The 19237-nt window shown below is 40.4% G+C and overlaps 1 protein-coding gene across 9 annotated transcripts; it reads right to left on the bottom strand.

Annotated features, from left to right (window-relative positions):
- Nucleotides 1-10010: 10010 nt before the first annotated feature.
- LOC133923883 (uncharacterized) lies at nucleotides 10011-16690 on the bottom strand. 9 transcript variants are annotated; one of them, XR_009910679.1, is made up of 7 exons: nucleotides 16079-16690; nucleotides 15824-15941; nucleotides 12934-13289; nucleotides 11857-11946; nucleotides 10994-11080; nucleotides 10325-10405; nucleotides 10011-10230 (listed from the first exon to the last, which is right to left on the bottom strand). XR_009910679.1 is itself a non-coding variant. In XM_062369167.1 (7 exons), the coding sequence occupies exons 3-7, from the start codon at nucleotides 13053-13055 to the stop codon at nucleotides 10171-10173; spliced, it is 360 nt and encodes a 119-aa protein (XP_062225151.1). In that variant the 5' UTR covers nucleotides 13056-13289; nucleotides 15824-15941; nucleotides 16079-16690; the 3' UTR covers nucleotides 10011-10170. The 9 variants fall into 9 exon arrangements, 1 of the variants encoding a protein (XP_062225151.1); XR_009910677.1 differs by having other exon boundaries at nucleotides 12834-13289; XR_009910678.1 differs by having other exon boundaries at nucleotides 12834-13289; nucleotides 16020-16690.
- Between the last annotated feature and the right edge of the window lie 2547 nt (nucleotides 16691-19237).

Raw genomic sequence — 19237 nt, forward strand, 5'->3', positions numbered from 1 at the left:
GGCGATCGCTGGAGCTGGGGGAGAGGAGTAGTGGCCTAGATCTATTGAACTGTATGGTGTTTTGGTGGCCATTGCCCTCAATATCGCTATGAGACAGTAGTGTGTCGGTGCGAACTACTAAGTGGTGAGTGGGTGGATCAGGTGGCTACGCATGAGAGGGTTTACATCCCGTGGCTAGCACGGCGTGCGGACAGAACAATCAATCCTTGCATGCTCGGAATTTAATCTTAACTTTAATATATTGGTGGATACTATGATATGTATTTATTTTGGTAATCCATATTTTTGCTTCATCACTAGTACTGGCCTCTGCACATGTGTGGTATATATAGTATGAGGTGTTTTATGATGCCGGTATTGTATTTTTTTTCTCTTTTTACGCTGATGTAACAAAAGTCACAATATTCGTGTAGGCTCTTCAAATGGAGAGTAGGTTTATTGCTAGACCTGAGCAAATTTCAGAAAATTATTTGGCTAATGTTTTATTGAGTATTCATATCAATTTCAAGAAAATAATCTCAGTAGATTAGTCTCAAATAATATAATAGGTATAAAATATTGGAGTTCAATCAGGTGGCAATCTTTCTCTAATCCAAAATTGACACCTCTAGATCTACCACCACTTGATCAAACTTAATTAAAGTATTAACAATTTGATTTTACTTAAGAGGTGCTTTGATTAAGCACCATTTGCTTGAAATAAAAGAATGAAGTTTGTGAAGCCGTATACTTCTTCATGAAAACATTCATTTCTTTGGTACCATTTAGTAGAAATTAAATAGTCAAGAGTTGTTGATGACTAGGTAGACATTAGCCAAGTTTCACAGCAAAGCGCGAGCGATATATATATGCTATTATATTACAATAGGATTCGCAAAGTTATGCTTTAAAGAGTGTGTCACTGTACAAAATGATGTTTGTTTGTCAATGTAGGGGTTATATCTTAGGATACAGAGTGAACCAATGTGCTTCGTACAATTGCACCTAATTGTTACTTTGCACTAGATATGTTCTGAATAAAAGTTAAACAAATCATGAGTCAACATTGTGTTCTCTTATATATAAAACAAGATGCAATTATACGGCTTTTGTTGTCCCTTTACATAGATTTCAGGAAGTAGCTATAGTAAGTCATATCAATTTGTTTTTAGAAAACCGTAATTTAGCACATATAAATCAGCTAGCTGGGGAGTGTTTGAAAATATAAACCCTTGTGAGATTGGGGGTGCCTATCTCATTGGTGAACGTTTTTATATAGGTGATGAGCTCATGAATCCTTGAGGACGTAGTAGTCTTCTAATTAAGGACTTTTCCATGGTTGAGTGTCACTACCACATACATCTCGTCTACATGCATATGGTGGTCACTCTATCGAAGCTTCTCATGATAATTTAGAACTACATGCTATATACGAATTCAGTCCGCCCTCTCATGACTTAGCTTAGCCATCCAAATCATAAGTGATATCAACCACGATTTGAGATATTATTTTTCTTTAATTATGGTGTTGCTTCAGTAACATTATAAAAAAACTATTTTTCAAGACACTTAGAGTAATTTTCTACAGAAGATTTATACGAAAAACCACCTGAACAATTGGCGAGGATCTCCTGCGGTTACGGACCGTCTGTGGAAATATCTATTATCACAGACGGTTCACAAAAGGAACCGCCTGTAAAATTTTTACAGATGGTTCCTTATGTGAACCGTCTCTGGAAATGACCATCCATTAAAAAATTCATAACTTTTGTATATGAAGTCGGATAAGAAAAAAATCTATATGAAAATTGTAGCTCTTGATGAGAACTACAACTTTGTAATTGATATTTTTTTATTTGAAGTCATTTAGATATCCAAATAATCGTTTGAACTACATTATCGCAGACGGTTCACATAAGGAACCGCATGTGGAAATGGGTGACGGCTTATCTTCAAAAATTCATAACTTTTTCATACGAAGTCGGATGAGAATAAAGTTTATATGAAAATTGTAGCGCTCGACGAGATCTACAACTTTGTAGTTGAAAAGTCTTTCATTTGAAGTCATTTATATGTCCAAATAATTATTTAAAGTTTCGGATTGCAGATATCAAAAGAATTATATATGCTCATATGTTCAGTAGTCGTTCTCTGATATGATGGTGGGGAGGGATCGCGCGACCCGACAAGTTTTGAGTTCGAGTGCCAAAAACTGCGTAGCGTGTTTATTTCGCGCGAAAAAACGCGTGACTTGTGACTTGCGACGTCGCGACCACGTGGGGTTCCTGGTCGATCAATTTTTTTTTTTTTTGCTTTTTTTCGGTTAAAAAAATATCGATTGAGGGACCGACTATCGCAGACGGTCCGCTTAAGGAACCGCCTGTGGAAATTGGAAGTGGATTGTGGAAACCTAGGCGGTTCACTTAAGGAACCGCATGTGATAATAGATTTTCACATGCGGTCACTTTTGCGCCTGTAGAAATCATTCATTTCTACAGACCTTCGATCGCAGGTGGGTGCACTAAACGTCTGTAAAAACGAGGTACCACCTGTCTCTAAAAATAATTTTTTAGTAGTGTAAATTTCGTTTTTGTGCAGACAAATATATAGTGCACTAGTAAATTGAAGCATAGTTCCTTTACCTTGAATCGTGGGTCAAGGTCCTAAGGTCCTTAGGGTTTAAAAAATGTTCCAGTTGATTCTCCGATCAGTGCAAGTCTGAGTTCATCTAAGACATTTCTTTCCTCAAACAATAGGAGAACTGTACATCATTGCATTAAGATATAATTTTAAAGATTACAGAAACACTATGCAAGTACAGAAACATGAAAGCTAATAATGAGTCATGAGCCTAGGTTGGAACTTACTCAAAAAGTAAGCTGCCTTTCTTTTTGAACAACCTCTTCGTCCTTCTTACCTTGCTTTCAGTTCTCCTTTTCTTCTTTATGCAATGTGTGCATGAATCCTATGTTTCCATGCGCGAGAAGGGAATCTAAGATGGGAACTAAACCATGCCATGCATCATACTATAGCTAATCATGCATATTAGCCCTTGGTTCTGCCTTTTGTCCCTACACATCTCCAATCATCACCGCTGGGCAAGTCATCTTTCATCCTGCCCAACTTTAGCTTAAATACTGCAGCTACAAATAGTTGTTTACCTGTTTGGCATCTAGGGAGGGCAGAGAAGCTGCAAGTGGTTCACATGTGAAGTGTCTTAATCTATCTAACCTGTGGGAACAAGACGCTAAAAAGAGGCATGTCTGTATTGATTACATCTAACATCTCGCATCACTTTCACAGGTACCAGCTTCATGGAAAAAGATGGACCAAACTAAAGCTGCATGTCACCCCTGCAAGGCCAGTGTAGACACATATAGTATCTCATATCTGACTTGGGGAATGTCCACATGAGCATCTGCATGTGCAGTTGTGAGTTGGTAGCCAGCAGGGGTACTTGTCAGGTGGAACTTCAGAGGACCAGTGGCACATGTATGTTGACATCAAAGTTTCCCTGTCTAATATGGAGAGGGTCATATTACGGGTTTGTTTGATAGAGCTTTCAGAGTATTTTTTTAGCTGGAATCAAAGGAAACTCTACCAAATAGCAACTTTCAGCTTTCAACTTTCAGCTTTTAGCTTTCTAAGTGGAATCCGTTGGAATGATTCTTTGAAACGAACTAGAAGCTGGGGAGTTGAAAAAAACAGATTCCACTGATTCACTTTCCGTACAGAATCACTTTCTCCGTATAATTTATTCTAGAGAATCACTAGAAAAACACTTTCAGCCACAGAATCACTTCTCTCAGAGAATCACTCTTCAAAGAGAATTTAAATTAAAGAAAACTCTACCAAACATACCCTACATAGCTTCCACAGCTCCAACCCCGGAAAACAGGTGATGATTTTGTTGACAGTACAGGTCATTTGGTTTTTATTCTCATTGTTTTAGTACTTTCCCATATATACAACATTGTCCTTCCTGGCAGGGGATAAACGTATCTGTTAGGACCCCCTATGTTTGGTGGTGACCTACATACATTATTTAGATAACCCAACTCTCTAATGGCTTATCAACAATGTCTCACTTACATGTGGGCTCCGGCCCTGAAGACATTTTTTCCATCTTCAATATATGTGATGATTAGCTGCAAGCATGTGTTTTACTGTACTCATCACAGACAGCGAGTTAGAATGGCAATAACATGAGCCAGAATCAGGTCAGATGTTTGCAACATTCAGGCAAGAATCCAAGAATTGGTTAGGTACAATGGACTCTAGGGAGGCTTGCAGGACCATGCATCATTTCTTCACCAAAACAGCCCAGTTCAACAAATTTATTACCTTGATTTAGTGATACATATAGCTGGGGTGGGGTTTGTTGTGGTGCCATTGAAGAAACCAGATATAACAAAGGGAGACGGGCTATAAAAATGGAAGGGAAATTTTAAATGAAACAGAAGATGCCATGAAATTGAATTTAGACAATTAATGTAGGTACAGTACAACCCACCCTAGGTTCCCAAGATTCACTAATGCCTAATTGGTTGCATAAGATAGTTGAACAAATGTGTAGGACCGAGAACGGCGACTAGGAGGAGGATGAATAGGCGACTTATAAATTTTTTATGAAATAGATGGCCTACTCCTTATTCATCCAATACTCCTAAAAACACACAAATGAAAGCATAAATTTTAGAGAGACAAAACGAGAAAGAAAGTTCCAATACAACATGACTCCACGGATGGAATATGAAACATATACTCTATTCAAGATCATTTTATGTGTCTTTGAGCATAGAAGCTTGAAATTTGAATGAAGAACAAAGCAAAAAGACAGTCACTAAAAAAAGTAACTTTCTAAGTTGATGGTCTAGAGAAAAGGGGATTCAAGACCCTCTTAAATACATGAATATATGAATATTTATGCCTCTAGTAATAAGAAGAACAACTTCTCAAGGTTGAAAAATCGTAGCTCAAAGGTAAAAACGAAAATCAACAAGAAGATCACAACAAAAAAAAAGAAAATTTGCAAGGGAACCAATAGATAGAGACTAGAAGGAGGGGAATTCAAGCATATGCAAAAATATAAACTTCATTACTCAAAGAGGTCAGTCTTATTTGAAGTAGACTATAAGGATTTTTCTTTCAAAATCTCTCACCTATTTTATAGACTAAGCACTCATCTTCTTCTCCTATAAAACCCTAGCACTAGAATCTCAAAGGGGTGGCACAAGGGGCTCAAGTTTGAAACATACACAGTTTAAAGCTCGATAAGCTCACTCATGACAACCAAGCAACTCTCACAATCCCCATCCTTAACCTTGACCCTAGACCTAATCAACTCAGGCTCAGAAGAAACAGATTCATACTTAGGCTTAAGCTCCTTCAACTCACGTACAACTTTCTTAAGTAACATATCCTGACTAACGAGAGCATCATTCAAGGTATCAACTTAAATGGAAAGCTAGTCGTAGGAAGGTAATATCTCGGAGGGATCGAGCTTGGGATCACTGTCGTTGTTGTCATCCGTCATGAAACAGAGGCCGGTGAAGTCCTTGACCTTTTTCTTGTTCTTCACTTGTTGTTTCTCCTCCTCCGAGCTTGATGAGGTGTCAATGTCGCTGAGAGCTGCCACAAACACCCTAGAAGCAGCCTTCTTGGCCATCTTATCGTGATTCTTCTTGAAGAAGGGCTTCTTGTTCTTCTTCTTGTGTTTGTTGTAGTCGTGGTCACTATCCTCCCTCTTCTTGAGCTTGGGGTAGTCTACCATAAAGTGAGTGGTATCACCACACTCAAAACAAGCACGGGAGCCCCCTCTTCTCCGGTCTCTCTTGTCGTTGTAGAAGCGAGGTAACTTCTTCATGATGAGAGCAATCACCTGCTCCTTTGTGATGGAAACCAAGAAAGACAAAGCAAAATCACTCGGTGAGGTGTTAGCATAAGAGAAGCTAGCTCTAGTCTGATTGCCACCATTTGGTCCAAAAATCAACGCCATGTTCTGAGACAGGGTGTTTTCGAGGCCAATCCGAGCCGTCTTGGCTATCTTGGTGGACTTAAGCTTGCTGAAGAGTTCATCATAAGTTAACGTGTCATAACTTGGTGACTCTTCAATGCTCGAGATCTTCACTTCCTATATGCTACGGTCAAGAGTATAGAGAAGCTTGATCATCCTCTCATGGTTAGAGTAGGGTAAAATACTAATGGATCTAAGGTTGCTCATAATTTCATCACAACGAGCAAACATAGCATCCAAAGATTCACCGGGCCATTGCACAAACATTTGGTATTATTAGTTGTAAGTGCTTTAGTGTCTGACCTTAATCTAATTTGTGCCTTCATGGAAGACACTCAGAAAAGTATAGATCTCTTAGGTAGTACAGAGATGTTGTACCCTGTTAAACTCATTTTGACTCAAGCTAGTGAACAAAATATTTCCGGTCTTATTGTTGGCCTCATATTGTTCGATTTGAAACTAAGTCGTACGAGCAGCAGGGATCTCGTAGTTGGAATCAACTTCTTCTCATATTGCACTTCCTTGCTTAGAAGAGAAGCCTCCATGCACACCTTCTAGTATGAAAAGTCTCTTCCATCGAACAACAAAATTTTCTCACTTCTCTCTGTATCACCTACGAATCACAAAGCCGGTTAAGGTCAACAAGTGATCAAACCTGGCTCTGATACTAATTGTAGGACCGAGAATAACGACTAGAGGGGGTGAATAGGCACCTTATAAATTTCTTGTAAAATAGATGACCTACTCCTTGTTCACTCAACGCTACTCAAAAACACATAAACAGAAGCATAAACTATAGAGAAACAAAGCGAGAAAGAAAGTTCTAATGCAACATAACTCTATAGATGAAATATGAACCATATGCTCTATTTAAAACCATTCCATGTGTCTTTGAGCATAAAAGCTTGAAACTTGAACGAAGAACAAAGTAAAAAGACAGTCATTGAAAGAAGCAACTCTCTAAGTTGATGGTCTAGAGAAAAAGGGATTCAAGACCCTCTCAAATACATGAGTATATGAATGTTTATGCCTCTAGCAATAAGAAGAATAACTTCCTAAGGTTGAAAAATCACAACTCAAAGACAAAAATGAAAATCAACAAGGAAATCACAATCGAAAAAGAAAAACTTGCAAACTTGCAAGGAAACTAATAGAAAGACTAGAAAGAGAGAAATTCAAGCATATGCAAAAATATAAACTTCATTACTCAAAGAGATCAACTCTATTTTAGGTAGATTACAAAGATTTTTCTCTAATTTTTTTTCACCTATTATATAAGCTAAGTACTTATCTTCCTGTCCTCTAAACCCTAGCACTAGACTTTTAAATGGGTGGCACAAGGGGCTCAACTGGCCAGCTCTAACTCTCTCATAACCATACTCCTCTATTTATAGGCCTATGAAACCTGACCTATAAGTTTTCTAGTTTGTTACCAAAATATCCATATCTTGTAGTACACTCCTACCTACCACTAAGTGTATTTTGGTCTATTTTATTCTCCGTCCATCGAACGACAACAACACCTTCATGACTTAACTTCGTCTCGACGCAAGCATCATGATGGTGCCACATACTCATCCCGTCCTCCCATGGTTTTGGGGCCTAACCGTGAAACCCTCTGCACGCTTCTCAAAGTGTGACTCGCCACTTACTTACACCTTAAGCAAGCACTCTGATGTCGACATGTGTACTTCACCTTGCGATCCTGACCGCCGACAAGTCTCTCCCGCTCTCGATCCCTCGGGTCACCTTGTCACTTGCACCGGCATCCCTTTCGTTTGAAATTGTCAACATGCCATCTTCATTCTTCGTTTCATACTTTGCTTGACCTCCACGTGTATAGCTAGGATCACTCTTGACTCTATCCGGCCTCCTTGATCATCGAACACCAAACATCCGCTTAGTCCCGATCACCTGCTGTCGACCATCAAGTTGCATCCATCACCTGCACACAATGAGACAAGAAAACATGTATCTCCCAACACCATGTGAACTCATCACACGTTAGTCCAAATCAAAGTCTCTGCATAAAGACCAAGTTGCACAAAAAATATGAGTACCGGATGGTCTGACGCTCACACCAGTATAAGCACCGGACCATCCGGTGCGCACACTCCCTCTGGCTCTGTCGTCCCTCTAGAAAAAAAATGCTCCGACGTTGCTCCGGTGTTCAGTCATACCCATCATCGGACCTTCCGATGAGAACAACGCAAGTCAGGCCATTTTGCAGCATCTCTGTTAAATGGCCCGATGTTCAAAACCTCTCAACATCGAACATTCCCATGAGTAGATCAACTATAGTACCGAAAACTTGCACCTCTGTTAAATACTCCGATGTGTCCTTCTACAAAGCACCGGACTATCCGGTAAGAATAATTTTTCTCACACCAAATTATTCGATGAGCACACTTTTTCTAGACTACAACTAAATGTACGATAATGACATAACTAGGTTGATATTTGTGCCAGATTATCACTTTGAAGAAGGGAATCATATGACTGCATAACATCTTCAACACCTAGTGTCATAGCTAGATGATTGTAGAAGAGCCTGCTTATCCAGAGCATTCTTGACAGGAGCCCAGTTAAGATATGAACATAATGAAATTTGGTGCCATTTGTGACTGTGAGGAGGCTAATTAATGATCAAATAATTATATGTTGTTGTTTATCGTCCAGCAAAATCTCAGCTCATTATTTGCCCCATGTCTTTTTTTTTTTTGAGGTATTTGCCCCATGCCTTGTTCAGGATAAAGTCAAGAAAAGTGAGCCCTCATTTTCCAAGCTATGTAGCTAGTTTCTATACACGTAGGAGGCTCTAGACCACATATTCCCTGTTTCAGCAGTATTTGAGTACGACCTCCCTAAAAAAGGAGCTGCCTGTAAATGCAAGGTAGAGATAGGTCTCTTGACTTTTTGGGCTAATGCATCACATAAAAAAAGAGTAATATACTCCCTTTAATTTCAAATATAAGCCATCCAAGGCATCACATACCATTTTTTTTAACCGTGATAGTGCTTCAGTTACCACTATCAGTCAAGGAAATATAGTAGCATGTGAATATCTTGATTACCGTTTGGCGGTTCAAAAGCCACCTTCCCTACAGCAACCCATCATTGGTCAAATCTACATCCTAAATAGAACTATTTCTTGTAGTCCAACCTTCGTTTTCTTTGTTACCTTATCGTTTTTTTCTTTTCACTATCCTTTGAGATAAAACTTTGACCATTATTTTTTGTAACTTTACATTAAGATATAAGTGAAGTATTATTCTTTGGCCAATTGTAAAATATTGTTACGGGTGATCATAATTTACGACATCGAACACAAATATTTACGTTCACTTGGCAATTGATTTACTATGAATCGGTCATCAATTGGTGCTGTAAATGTGCTGTCGTAAATCTGTGGTCCATGTATCATAAATTTGAACTTTCGTGATCATAAATTTAGATGGCCACAGAATAGCTTATTTTGTGGTAGCTATTCTGTAGCCAACCATAGAATATACCTAGTAAGATTTAATAATAATTTTCATATTATGGAATTGTTCTTAATGACTAATCAAATATACTATTTTTATATAAAAATACGTATAACTTCAAACATACAACCGATCAAACTTTAGAACCGCTAGTATATACTTCTAGATTAGTTTTGATATTTGTGCTGGAGTGTTACCATTCGAAGTAGCTGGAGAGGATTTTACTTCAACACATAATCTTAAAACTGTTTTAGTGACAACCGTAGTACAAATGGTCTCTTGTATGAGTAGTTTTGTATTCCTTAACAGTACCATTGCAACTAGCGTCCACTACATAAAAAAACTCATTAATGACAGGTGGTAACGCTCGTTAGTGACGGACGCCATACTCATCACTCCGAACACGTCACTAACGTGTACTTATCGACGAATCAGGTTCAGACCCGTCACTTATGTGTATTAAAATGCAGTTCAAGATTACACTATCATATGATAATTAAAGGGTAATTATAGGGTACAATCTGGCAAAATAGCACTTGCAGACGATAATTATAGGGTATATTGCACTATTCCAGAGAGAGAATCCACCTGATGCATCTCAAGACAAAAACAAGATAAAACATCTTAATAGTGAACTTTCGACAGACAACTTGACAGTGGGAGAACATCATCGCTATGCCTATCATCAGATTAGAAGAGAGATGTTCCCTTGCCCTTCTTATCTCCACCGATTTTGAAGTGCTTGCACCTCTGAAGTTGCAATGAAAGTGTCAGATACATGGAACACCAAATACAGAAAAAAAAAAGCTGGAACAAAAATGATGGTAAAGGAGAGCAAAACGACCATAATCGGGTGCTGAGAATAGTGCTTGCAGCTTTGGCGCTGCAGCTTCAGCACAAGCAGAAGTTTGATGCCAAAAATAATCTGATGAACATGCAAAAGAGGATAAATAAATACACTTGTCGTCTTATTCTCATCTATAATAAGCTATGTAAAGAACCACCACAATGGACTGCCAAGCCTGAAACTAAACTTAGTTTACACTCGTAGTCAGTTTCTAGTCTTTCTATAAATTCACACCAAAGGACTCGTATCAATCAAAATAACACTATCCATATTGTTCCTATTGCTCATTGACTAGAACCATGCCACATAACACTTTGGTAACAATTCTAAACTGCAATGCAGTTCAAGAGTTCAAGATTACAGGCAATCACTCATCAACAAATATTACCATTACTAGCATTTTGCCCGTGCGTTGCAACGGGAGGCAAAATTCATACAAACTACTGAACCATGTATCTGATCTAGAGCTTCCTCAAAGGACAAAGTTAGGTGCCGACACAAACACTGTTATGCAAAAGTAGAGGACTAACCAAGTCATATCCATAACTGAAGTTTAAACATAATGCTACATCTCTAGAGAAGCGACTACTATTATATATATATATGAGGTTTTGTGAATGTTGGTTAACAAACTAAGATAGAAGTACATATTTAGAGATTTGTTACTTTGACGGCTTTGTGACTTGTGACGAAGGAAAGTCATAGCGATGATGGCGCTTCGTGTATTGATCAATCAAGGTGATATTTTGGCTCCTGCAACACATGGGAATAAGTCAACTGGAGATATGAACACTCATCGAGACAATGAGCATTAGACATGTAGGTCAATAACTAAAAGTTAATCACATAGGTCATACACCGTACACTTGCTAACACCCTCTATCGAACCATTCAAGTTGCATAGTTGAAACATAACATTTTTCTGTGGAAGGCAGTAATAGAATATTATGAACCAAACAAAATTGTTTGTATACAGAGCTAAAGCTTACCAACCATCATCTTGTGTAGAATATCCTAATGTCTTCTAACCAAACAAATAATTGGAAACAGGGTAGATTTGCAGACATAATCTAAATATGAAAGAAAGATAAATGGATGCTGCTACGTGCTTGATTGATTTGGGACACTGAAAAGGCCTACTTGTTTCTGCCTGCATGCACAACCTATGTGGCATAACCAATCTCTACACACTGTAAGTCAATTTCATCTGGAGAACTTTGCAAAATCAGGTAAAAGGTTTTGAAGAAATTAATTGTCATCGGAGAATTGGCACTTATTCAGAGAATAAATCTGCGAAGCTGATAAAGTGTAACACCCATACATCACAATACAACTGATATAACCTGTGCTAAAAAAAATAACACTTGCATGCCATTTCCTTCACGTGGCAGTGATAGTGTCTATTGCTAGAAACATATGTGGAGATGGGTAAGGGAGCACAACCAAAAGAGGTTAGATAATTCGACTAATTCAACAGGAGAATATTACTTGTGTGCTAGCGAACAACTTGAAAAAAGGAAAGGTCCTACCTGAAGCTTTTCTGGGGACTGAACAACTTTGGACAATAGCTCAGAATTTTCTTGCGTCTGTTTCATCAACTCAAAATCGGCTTGGGAGATCTGCACAAGGGAAAATACAATAAGTAAATACAACATTATTAAGCAAGTGTTGCTTTTTATAGAATATCAAAATTCTGGTTTAATTTAACATGAGCATTATGAAGTAAAGCTGATGCAGCTGAATACCAATAAGTTAGGAAGAAATGTCAACAGTAAATGGCCGATAAAAAATATATATCTTCCAATTACGCTGAAAGACCACATACTCATCTCAAAAGCATGCATCCACATTTTGCCCTTCTTTGGCAATAAGTATATATGAGTCCCATAGGATCTCAATAAGTTTTTTATAAGTTAAAAGCAACTCTTAAAGCAATAGAGAAATTGATCATTGTCCTTGGTTAAACAAAGATTCGAAACAAAATGGGGCATGAATATCCTGAACATGGAAACAGACTATCGCCTACACAAATGAAGTTGTCAGGACCAAAACAACCTTAGCTACAGGCTATAACAGTTCTCTTGATACTGCTACATAAATCAAAATATTCCAGCATACAATCTTGAATACTTTAGCATCACTTTGTATACAGTGTTGCATATAATATGCATTTAAGATTAAATGGAGTTATCCTTGCAACAAAAGGGAAAGTTCAATTCCTAGATTGTGTCCAATTTGAGACTATGTAGAGATGATAAAATAACAAACATATTGTGATCATTAACCACTTTAACTTTAGGACCAAGCAGTGACAGCATGGATTCCCCTAAACCATAGCCATGTGCTTATGCCAAACACTTTTTACAAAGTGGTTGCCTGCAAAACTAATGTGAAATTACTGCATCCTACAAGCACTAAATAGTCACAACACAAGCAATCATCAGTAAAATGTGAACTGCAAATGTACGAGACAAATTTAACAGTCTTTGCAGGCATCACACTGTACCATGAAATCATCTGGGTTGTACGGCATTTCACATTTGCAATACCTTGAAACTGAATAACACACCCAAATTATTAGGCAAGCAAGCTCACAATGCACTCACAGAAAGGAACCATCAATGAGAAATGGCTTGAGGAACTATGTACACAGCAACGCGGTCAGGGATGAATGAGCCGGTGGCCGCTTTGTACTCAAATCGGCAGAAGAAGTCCTTGGGCCTGACATTGTCGAGCTTGGTGTAGTTCCTGAAGGAGTGGACGATGCACTTGCCCTCGATGGTGTGGGCACTCTGCAAGTCAAAGTGATCGGAGAGGAAGAGCTCCTTGGTGCCGTGGAACTGTCAACAAGGGCATTGCATCGGGATCAGCTTCAGCATCAGATTTCTCGCCGCAAACACAGACACACGCACACGGCAGCGACGGGAGCGGGGGCAGCTGGCACCGTTGTCTCCTATGTTAACTGAAGATGCAATAGCAAGAGTATACATTGGGAATATTAGTATGCGACATCATATTAAGAAAGGAAAAAAGACAAACAGAAATCTATCAGTTGCTACGATTGTCATCATGACACTTAGGGGTGGAAATGTAAACACAGAATTCACTGCAGATATTACAGAGGAGAGCACAAAGTCCCTACTTTTTTTAGAGAATATTTATTTCACTACAACAACGGAGCAGTTAGTGGCAGATCAATTTACTTGCAGTTAGCCAGTTACCCGTGACCTTGGTAGAGTCTGGTATTGTATTAGCTACAAACTGGGGGTTTCATGCCCTTTTCAATGATGTATATGCTTAACATATGAAAGAAACATCCTCTCAAAAAAAATAGACAGAGAACTAACAATGAAAAATAAAAGACCAGGAACAGGAACTGGACAGTTTGCGGCTATTTGTTTATGTATGGGAACTTTTTAACTGCAGATTTCTTAACCGGTGATAGAATTGGAGGTCACGTCACTTAACAAATTCTCCTCGGATATTTTGCATGGTGATTAATCATAACAGGTTATGTTGCTGCAGTTTGTGTATTGGTGCTCAGCAGTAGGAAGAGTTTTTGTCAGCTAAAGCAAATATTGTTTCTTGACGATGAGCTCAAACAATGGTCAAATGTCTTACATGATCTACAAGATTGCTTGTCTGGTTGTGTGACTTTGTGTTCGGCTCCAACACTTACATTCTTTATCATGTTTCTCGTACTCAACATAGCAATACAGTTTATGGTCATCCAACAAAAATGTAGTTTTCCAGCAACATAAAAAAAAAATGAATGCCTGAGAAATGGGAATACATCAAAATGTCTACGTCTTGGAAAATGCCTAAGTTGAACAATCTCTGATCAGTATGGTAAAATGAATTCTTGTTCAATGACTCATTTGCATGAAGAAAGAGATTATTTAATTTCTCTTTAGCTGAACAAAGTTCAATTTTAGAGCAACATTGTTTGGAATCTGGATCAGAGATCTTGCATGGAATATTCAAGCCTGAAAATAGGTTTTGAATGGCTTGCGATGTTAAACTTTCAGATTCCAGAGTCTCAGTAAAACAGAAGTTCTATAGATTTAACCTTGAGAATGAAGTTCATTCAGGGCTGCAAGATAAGCATTTGGTTTCCACCTGATTTTTACTACTTGCTACAGTCAAATTTCCCAGAAAACTATGTTCCATCTCTAACTATGGATTAAATTATACAATTTTCCATTTTTGAGGAGAACGATCAAACTGTACCTCCACATGGTTGCAATAACAGTTTGAGCTTGTGACCGCATATAGGTGATGGTGTATGAATCGATGTCCTTGCCCTGCTTGGTATTCGCCATGGACGTGGAGCGAGGGATTGGAAGGATACTCGAGGAATTCCCGTTCCAATACTCGAGGAATTCCCGCATCCTCTGGTAGAAGCGCATCACCCGTAGGGCATCAAGGTGGTGCTCCAAGTTGTCGAGCACCTCCAGCGCCTCGAAACCTAGCTGCTGGTCGAGGTCTTCGCTGCAAAATCCCCACCGAAAGGCCCAATCCAGGTCACACCCATAGCGGTGCGGGGGAAGGAAATTGGGGGTGGAAGCAGCGAGCGACGTACCCAACAATGGTGGCGAGGAAGAGGGAGAGGACAGTGGGGAGGAGGTCGGGCTGGGGGCTGGCGATGTATTCGGCGCGGAGGTTGGCGTTGGGCGCGATGCCGTAGCTGTGCAGCGCCTCCACGATCTACGCCGGCTTCATCTCCCAAAACGGGAAGTTGCACACGCCATCTTCTCCGCTTGCCTCCGCCTCCCGTCAAATCGATCGATCCCCGCCGCGCAGATCGATCCCGCAGATGGACCTCCACTCCACGCCAATCCGATACGGAGGGGGTGTGGCACGGAGGTAGGCATGGAGGCAGAGGAGCACAAGGGAGCAGGGGGTTGGGACGAATACGAGTGTCAGGGGAGGCGGCGGCAGTGGGGCGTAGGAGGCGGCGAGGGTTCCGGACGTGTTGGCACGGGTTGCGATGGGAGCGGGCTCTCCTCCTTGGGACCACACGACAGCGGAGAAGACAAGGCGGCGGATGAGGATGGGGCAGGTGGCGATGAGGATGGGGATGGGGCAGCGATTTCGGGAGCAGGGCTAGGAGGATTGGGCGTGAGCGGAGAAGCTGGGGGCAAGGAGAGGGGAGAGAAGGGTGGGGCGGTTGTGCGGGCGTACGGACCGCGGGCACTGGAGTCCGATCGGGAACGAACAGCGATCGGAGACGGACGATGGCTAAGGAATCAACAGAGGGTGAACAAGTCTTGCTGTTTTTTTAAGTAGGAGAGATCTCTAGTTAGACAGAGAACAAAACAATCCACTGGTTCAAGCTTTAGCTTCACTGATCATGATTCTAAGCTCTTCTTTACAAATGACTATGAGCAATTATTAGCAGTCATAATGGATAATACCAAAATCAGTAAAATATGCTAATGTTTATCAAATAATTGCATTGAGTAAGAGCCTAAGAGATGTTTCAAGACTTCAAACCTTTCCAATGATAGCTGCTTTTGTGAAGTCCAATTCAAGTGGGTTAATCTCCCAATCAGCCTTGTTTGTTAGAGGAGGCGGGGTTGTCTTCGGTTCAAACTGGCTTCAAATTTTTCCCCTGCAGGAAAAAGAAAATCAGAGAAAACCGAAGTATCAGAGAAATATGGATCCAAACATTGGGAGAATGGAGAGGTACATAGGATTAGAGCGATATGAAGCAGCACTGCTGCTCCAGGTTCACGATGTGGTTGCGACCTTCGTCGTTGGCCTTGCAGTCCTCGGTCGATGGGCACGCGTCCTCGAAGAAGAGCTCGCCGCCGTCCTGATGCAACCTCGCTGCTACTCAACAAAGAGTCGTGGCTCAGACTCGGCCTCGCGAGCCTGGCCAACAGCGCAGGCTCGCTGCTGGCGGGCTCGACGGACCGACGCAGCCTCGCTGCCGCACCGGTGTTGGCGGAATGGATCGAGGCTGCCGGTGTGGATCGACTCCGTGGCGGCGTCGGCTGCTCGAATGGAATCGGGGAGGAAGAGATAGCAGAGGGGGATCGACGAGAACGATGGGGCGCCTCCCCTCGATCTCCGCCGCAGCGGAGGCCGCCTTCCTCCACCTGACAGTGGCGCCGACCACCGCCTGCGCCTCCTTCAGCAGTGCGCGCCATACTAGCACTCGCCGCCACGCGCATTGGCCCTCGCAGCCCACCACCACTTGTGGGGGGGTGGGGGCAGAAACCCTCTCCTGCCCTCGCCGGCGAAGGAGCCCGCGACGACGCAACCCTCTCCAGCGTCGCTACCGCCCGTCGCCGCCGTCACTCTCTCGCGCGTGCGGATTAGACAGGGTGAAGCACGAAATGGTCTGGGTGAAGCAGATTAGACCGTCTCAACAGTATTCTCCTAATTTCGTTCTTCTCTATTCTACTCAACTCCTCAACTTTACATTCTCTTTATTTTCTCTCATATTTAATAATTTTTTTAAAATAATTTATAAAAAGAAAAGAAAAAGAATTCCATCCTAAAAAGAATGACCATAATCATTCTTTCGTGATGAAAACCGTGAAGGTAAACCGTTAAACGCCGAAGGGAACGAAAATTCCTTCGTAAAAGGATTCTGGGCCCTGACGAGAATCGATTGGGGATGGTCTTAGGGTTAGGTGTCGCCGTCGTGTAGTTTTTGTTCTGGGCGTGGGCGACGGCATCCGTCTTATCGGAATCGGACGATTCATGTGTGTTGCGCTCCATCGCGAGCCTGCACGCGTTTGTGGGCTCCCGCGATGTTAATTGGGCTAGCAAGAAGAGCTGTGCATTAGTTACAGATATCTTTATAACCTATCGTTAATATATATGTCATTATTGTCTGTCAGTAATAATTAAGTCATTAGTGATGGCTGATTAATAACTTATCACTGTTATCATTAGTGATGGGTCTGAGACATATCTAATTCAGGGTTGTTATTAGTGAAATGTCCTCATAGAACCTATCACTAATAAGATATTAGTAACATGTAATGAGCAGCTGCCACTAATATCATGTTACTTTGTTAGTTTCTTTTATAATGGTCAGTCATGAATTGTTTTGCACCTAGCATCATAGAAAGTCGGATGGAGCCAAACATGTCATTTTTCTGTGATGATGTCCTATTGCCTTTCATAGTACTATACTAGGTCCTTTTAGTTTCTTTGAATGCCTTTTTTTAATCGAGCGTCCATATTGCATATAACAAAACATATATGTCAAATAACAACTTCAGTAAAAATTCCATAGAAACTTCTTATGAAAGTAATATAGCAACTTCTAGGAAACATAGTGCAACAACTTCTATTAAAAGTTAGATACTAACTTCTACGAAATATACTGTAGCAACTTAAGTGAAAATAAGTAACTTCGGTGAAAGTTAGGTAGCGATTTACTACTTTGAGTATCAAATTTAGCTAATATTAGTAATAACTCGAATATTTTGTGTGGGTATTAGATAGCAATTCACAATATATAGACAGAGGATAGTCTTATTCAAACAACTTGATATGTGTAGACCTATGTTTGGTAGTAATTATGTGGAGATTGTGCGATAACTTCAATAAACATTTGATAACCTCTTTAGATGAGGCAACAACTTCAGGGAACATTTATAGAAATTTATGTGCAGACTATGTGGCAACTTCTTATGAGCTAGCATCTTTAGTAAACACCTTGTGACAACTTATTGTGAAGATTATATATCAACTTTAATAACATAAATGTCTAGTAAAGAACACAAATGTACAAACGAAATAGAAAACAAATAACATATGAGAGAGTTATGATTATCCAAAGCGATTGAACAGACTAGTACAACCAACTAAGTAGCTTTGCTCCTTGCTGACGTCAGCCCAGATAATCCCCCTTATTCTTTCGCCCGAAGCCGTTTCTCGTATCCCCTTAAGCCCAGGTAAGTAAAAACAGAAAAAGCACCCAGCACGGTCCACGCACGTGGAGCCCGAATTGCCAGCCCATTTGGGCCATGGGCCATGCCGAAGAGCCCCCTACTGCATATTCCACCGCCGCCTGCTGGGAGGCTTAAAGGCGCTGTTTGGTTTTTGTCCCAACAGGCTATATTAAAATTTGGCTAGAGATCAAATCAGGTAGTGTCAAATTTTGATTGTTAAAATGATGTTTGGTTTAAGGTTAAACCAAAATTTTGTTAGCTCAAAATTTTGACGGACGATTTAGTTATTCGAGATTTGTCCAAAAACGTTATAGAAAATTTTGGTTGGCTAAATGTTTTCAGCGTATGACTAAATTTTGGTTTCAAATCAAATGGAGGCCAAATTTTCAAAACACGATTAAAATTTGATTTGACTCCCTTTAACCCCTAACCAAATAGCCCCTAAGTCCGCTAGGGCCGGCACGTGACAGCAGCAGCAGCGGTGTTCCTCGGGGAGCTCACGAGGGATCATGTTGTACTATGCGCCTCTGCAGGATGCTTATTGCTCGTCGCAAATTCGGTTAACAGGGGCGCTGCGAAATTTTGTTAGCTAAGCATAAGCTTACTCTGAATCTCTGATGTGAGCTTTGTGCCAAGTTTACTTTGATGGCTCTTTGGAACCTCAAGAATAGGTGAAACACAGGATATGAATGTATCTGTAAAATAAAGGATTAGAAAATAGAGGAATTCTGTAAAAACCGGTGTTTGGAACGCAGGAATGAGAGAGCACAGTAATGTGGAGAGTAAATAGTAATCTCTTTTGTTTAGACTAAAGCTATGCACTAATATTACCATTTATATGCCACTGACAAGCGGGACCATTAAATCGATGGCCACGGCTGCCTCGGTCTTCAGTGTTGATGGAAAATATGAGGTTAGAGTGGATGTTTTGTTTCCTTTGGAATTCTTATGTTTTTGGGGGAATGCTACAGGAAATCAAAGGAATCGAATGGGG

Source organism: Phragmites australis, chromosome 7 (assembly GCF_958298935.1).
Source record: "Phragmites australis chromosome 7, lpPhrAust1.1, whole genome shotgun sequence".
NCBI classification, from domain to species: Eukaryota; Viridiplantae; Streptophyta; class Magnoliopsida; order Poales; family Poaceae; genus Phragmites; species Phragmites australis.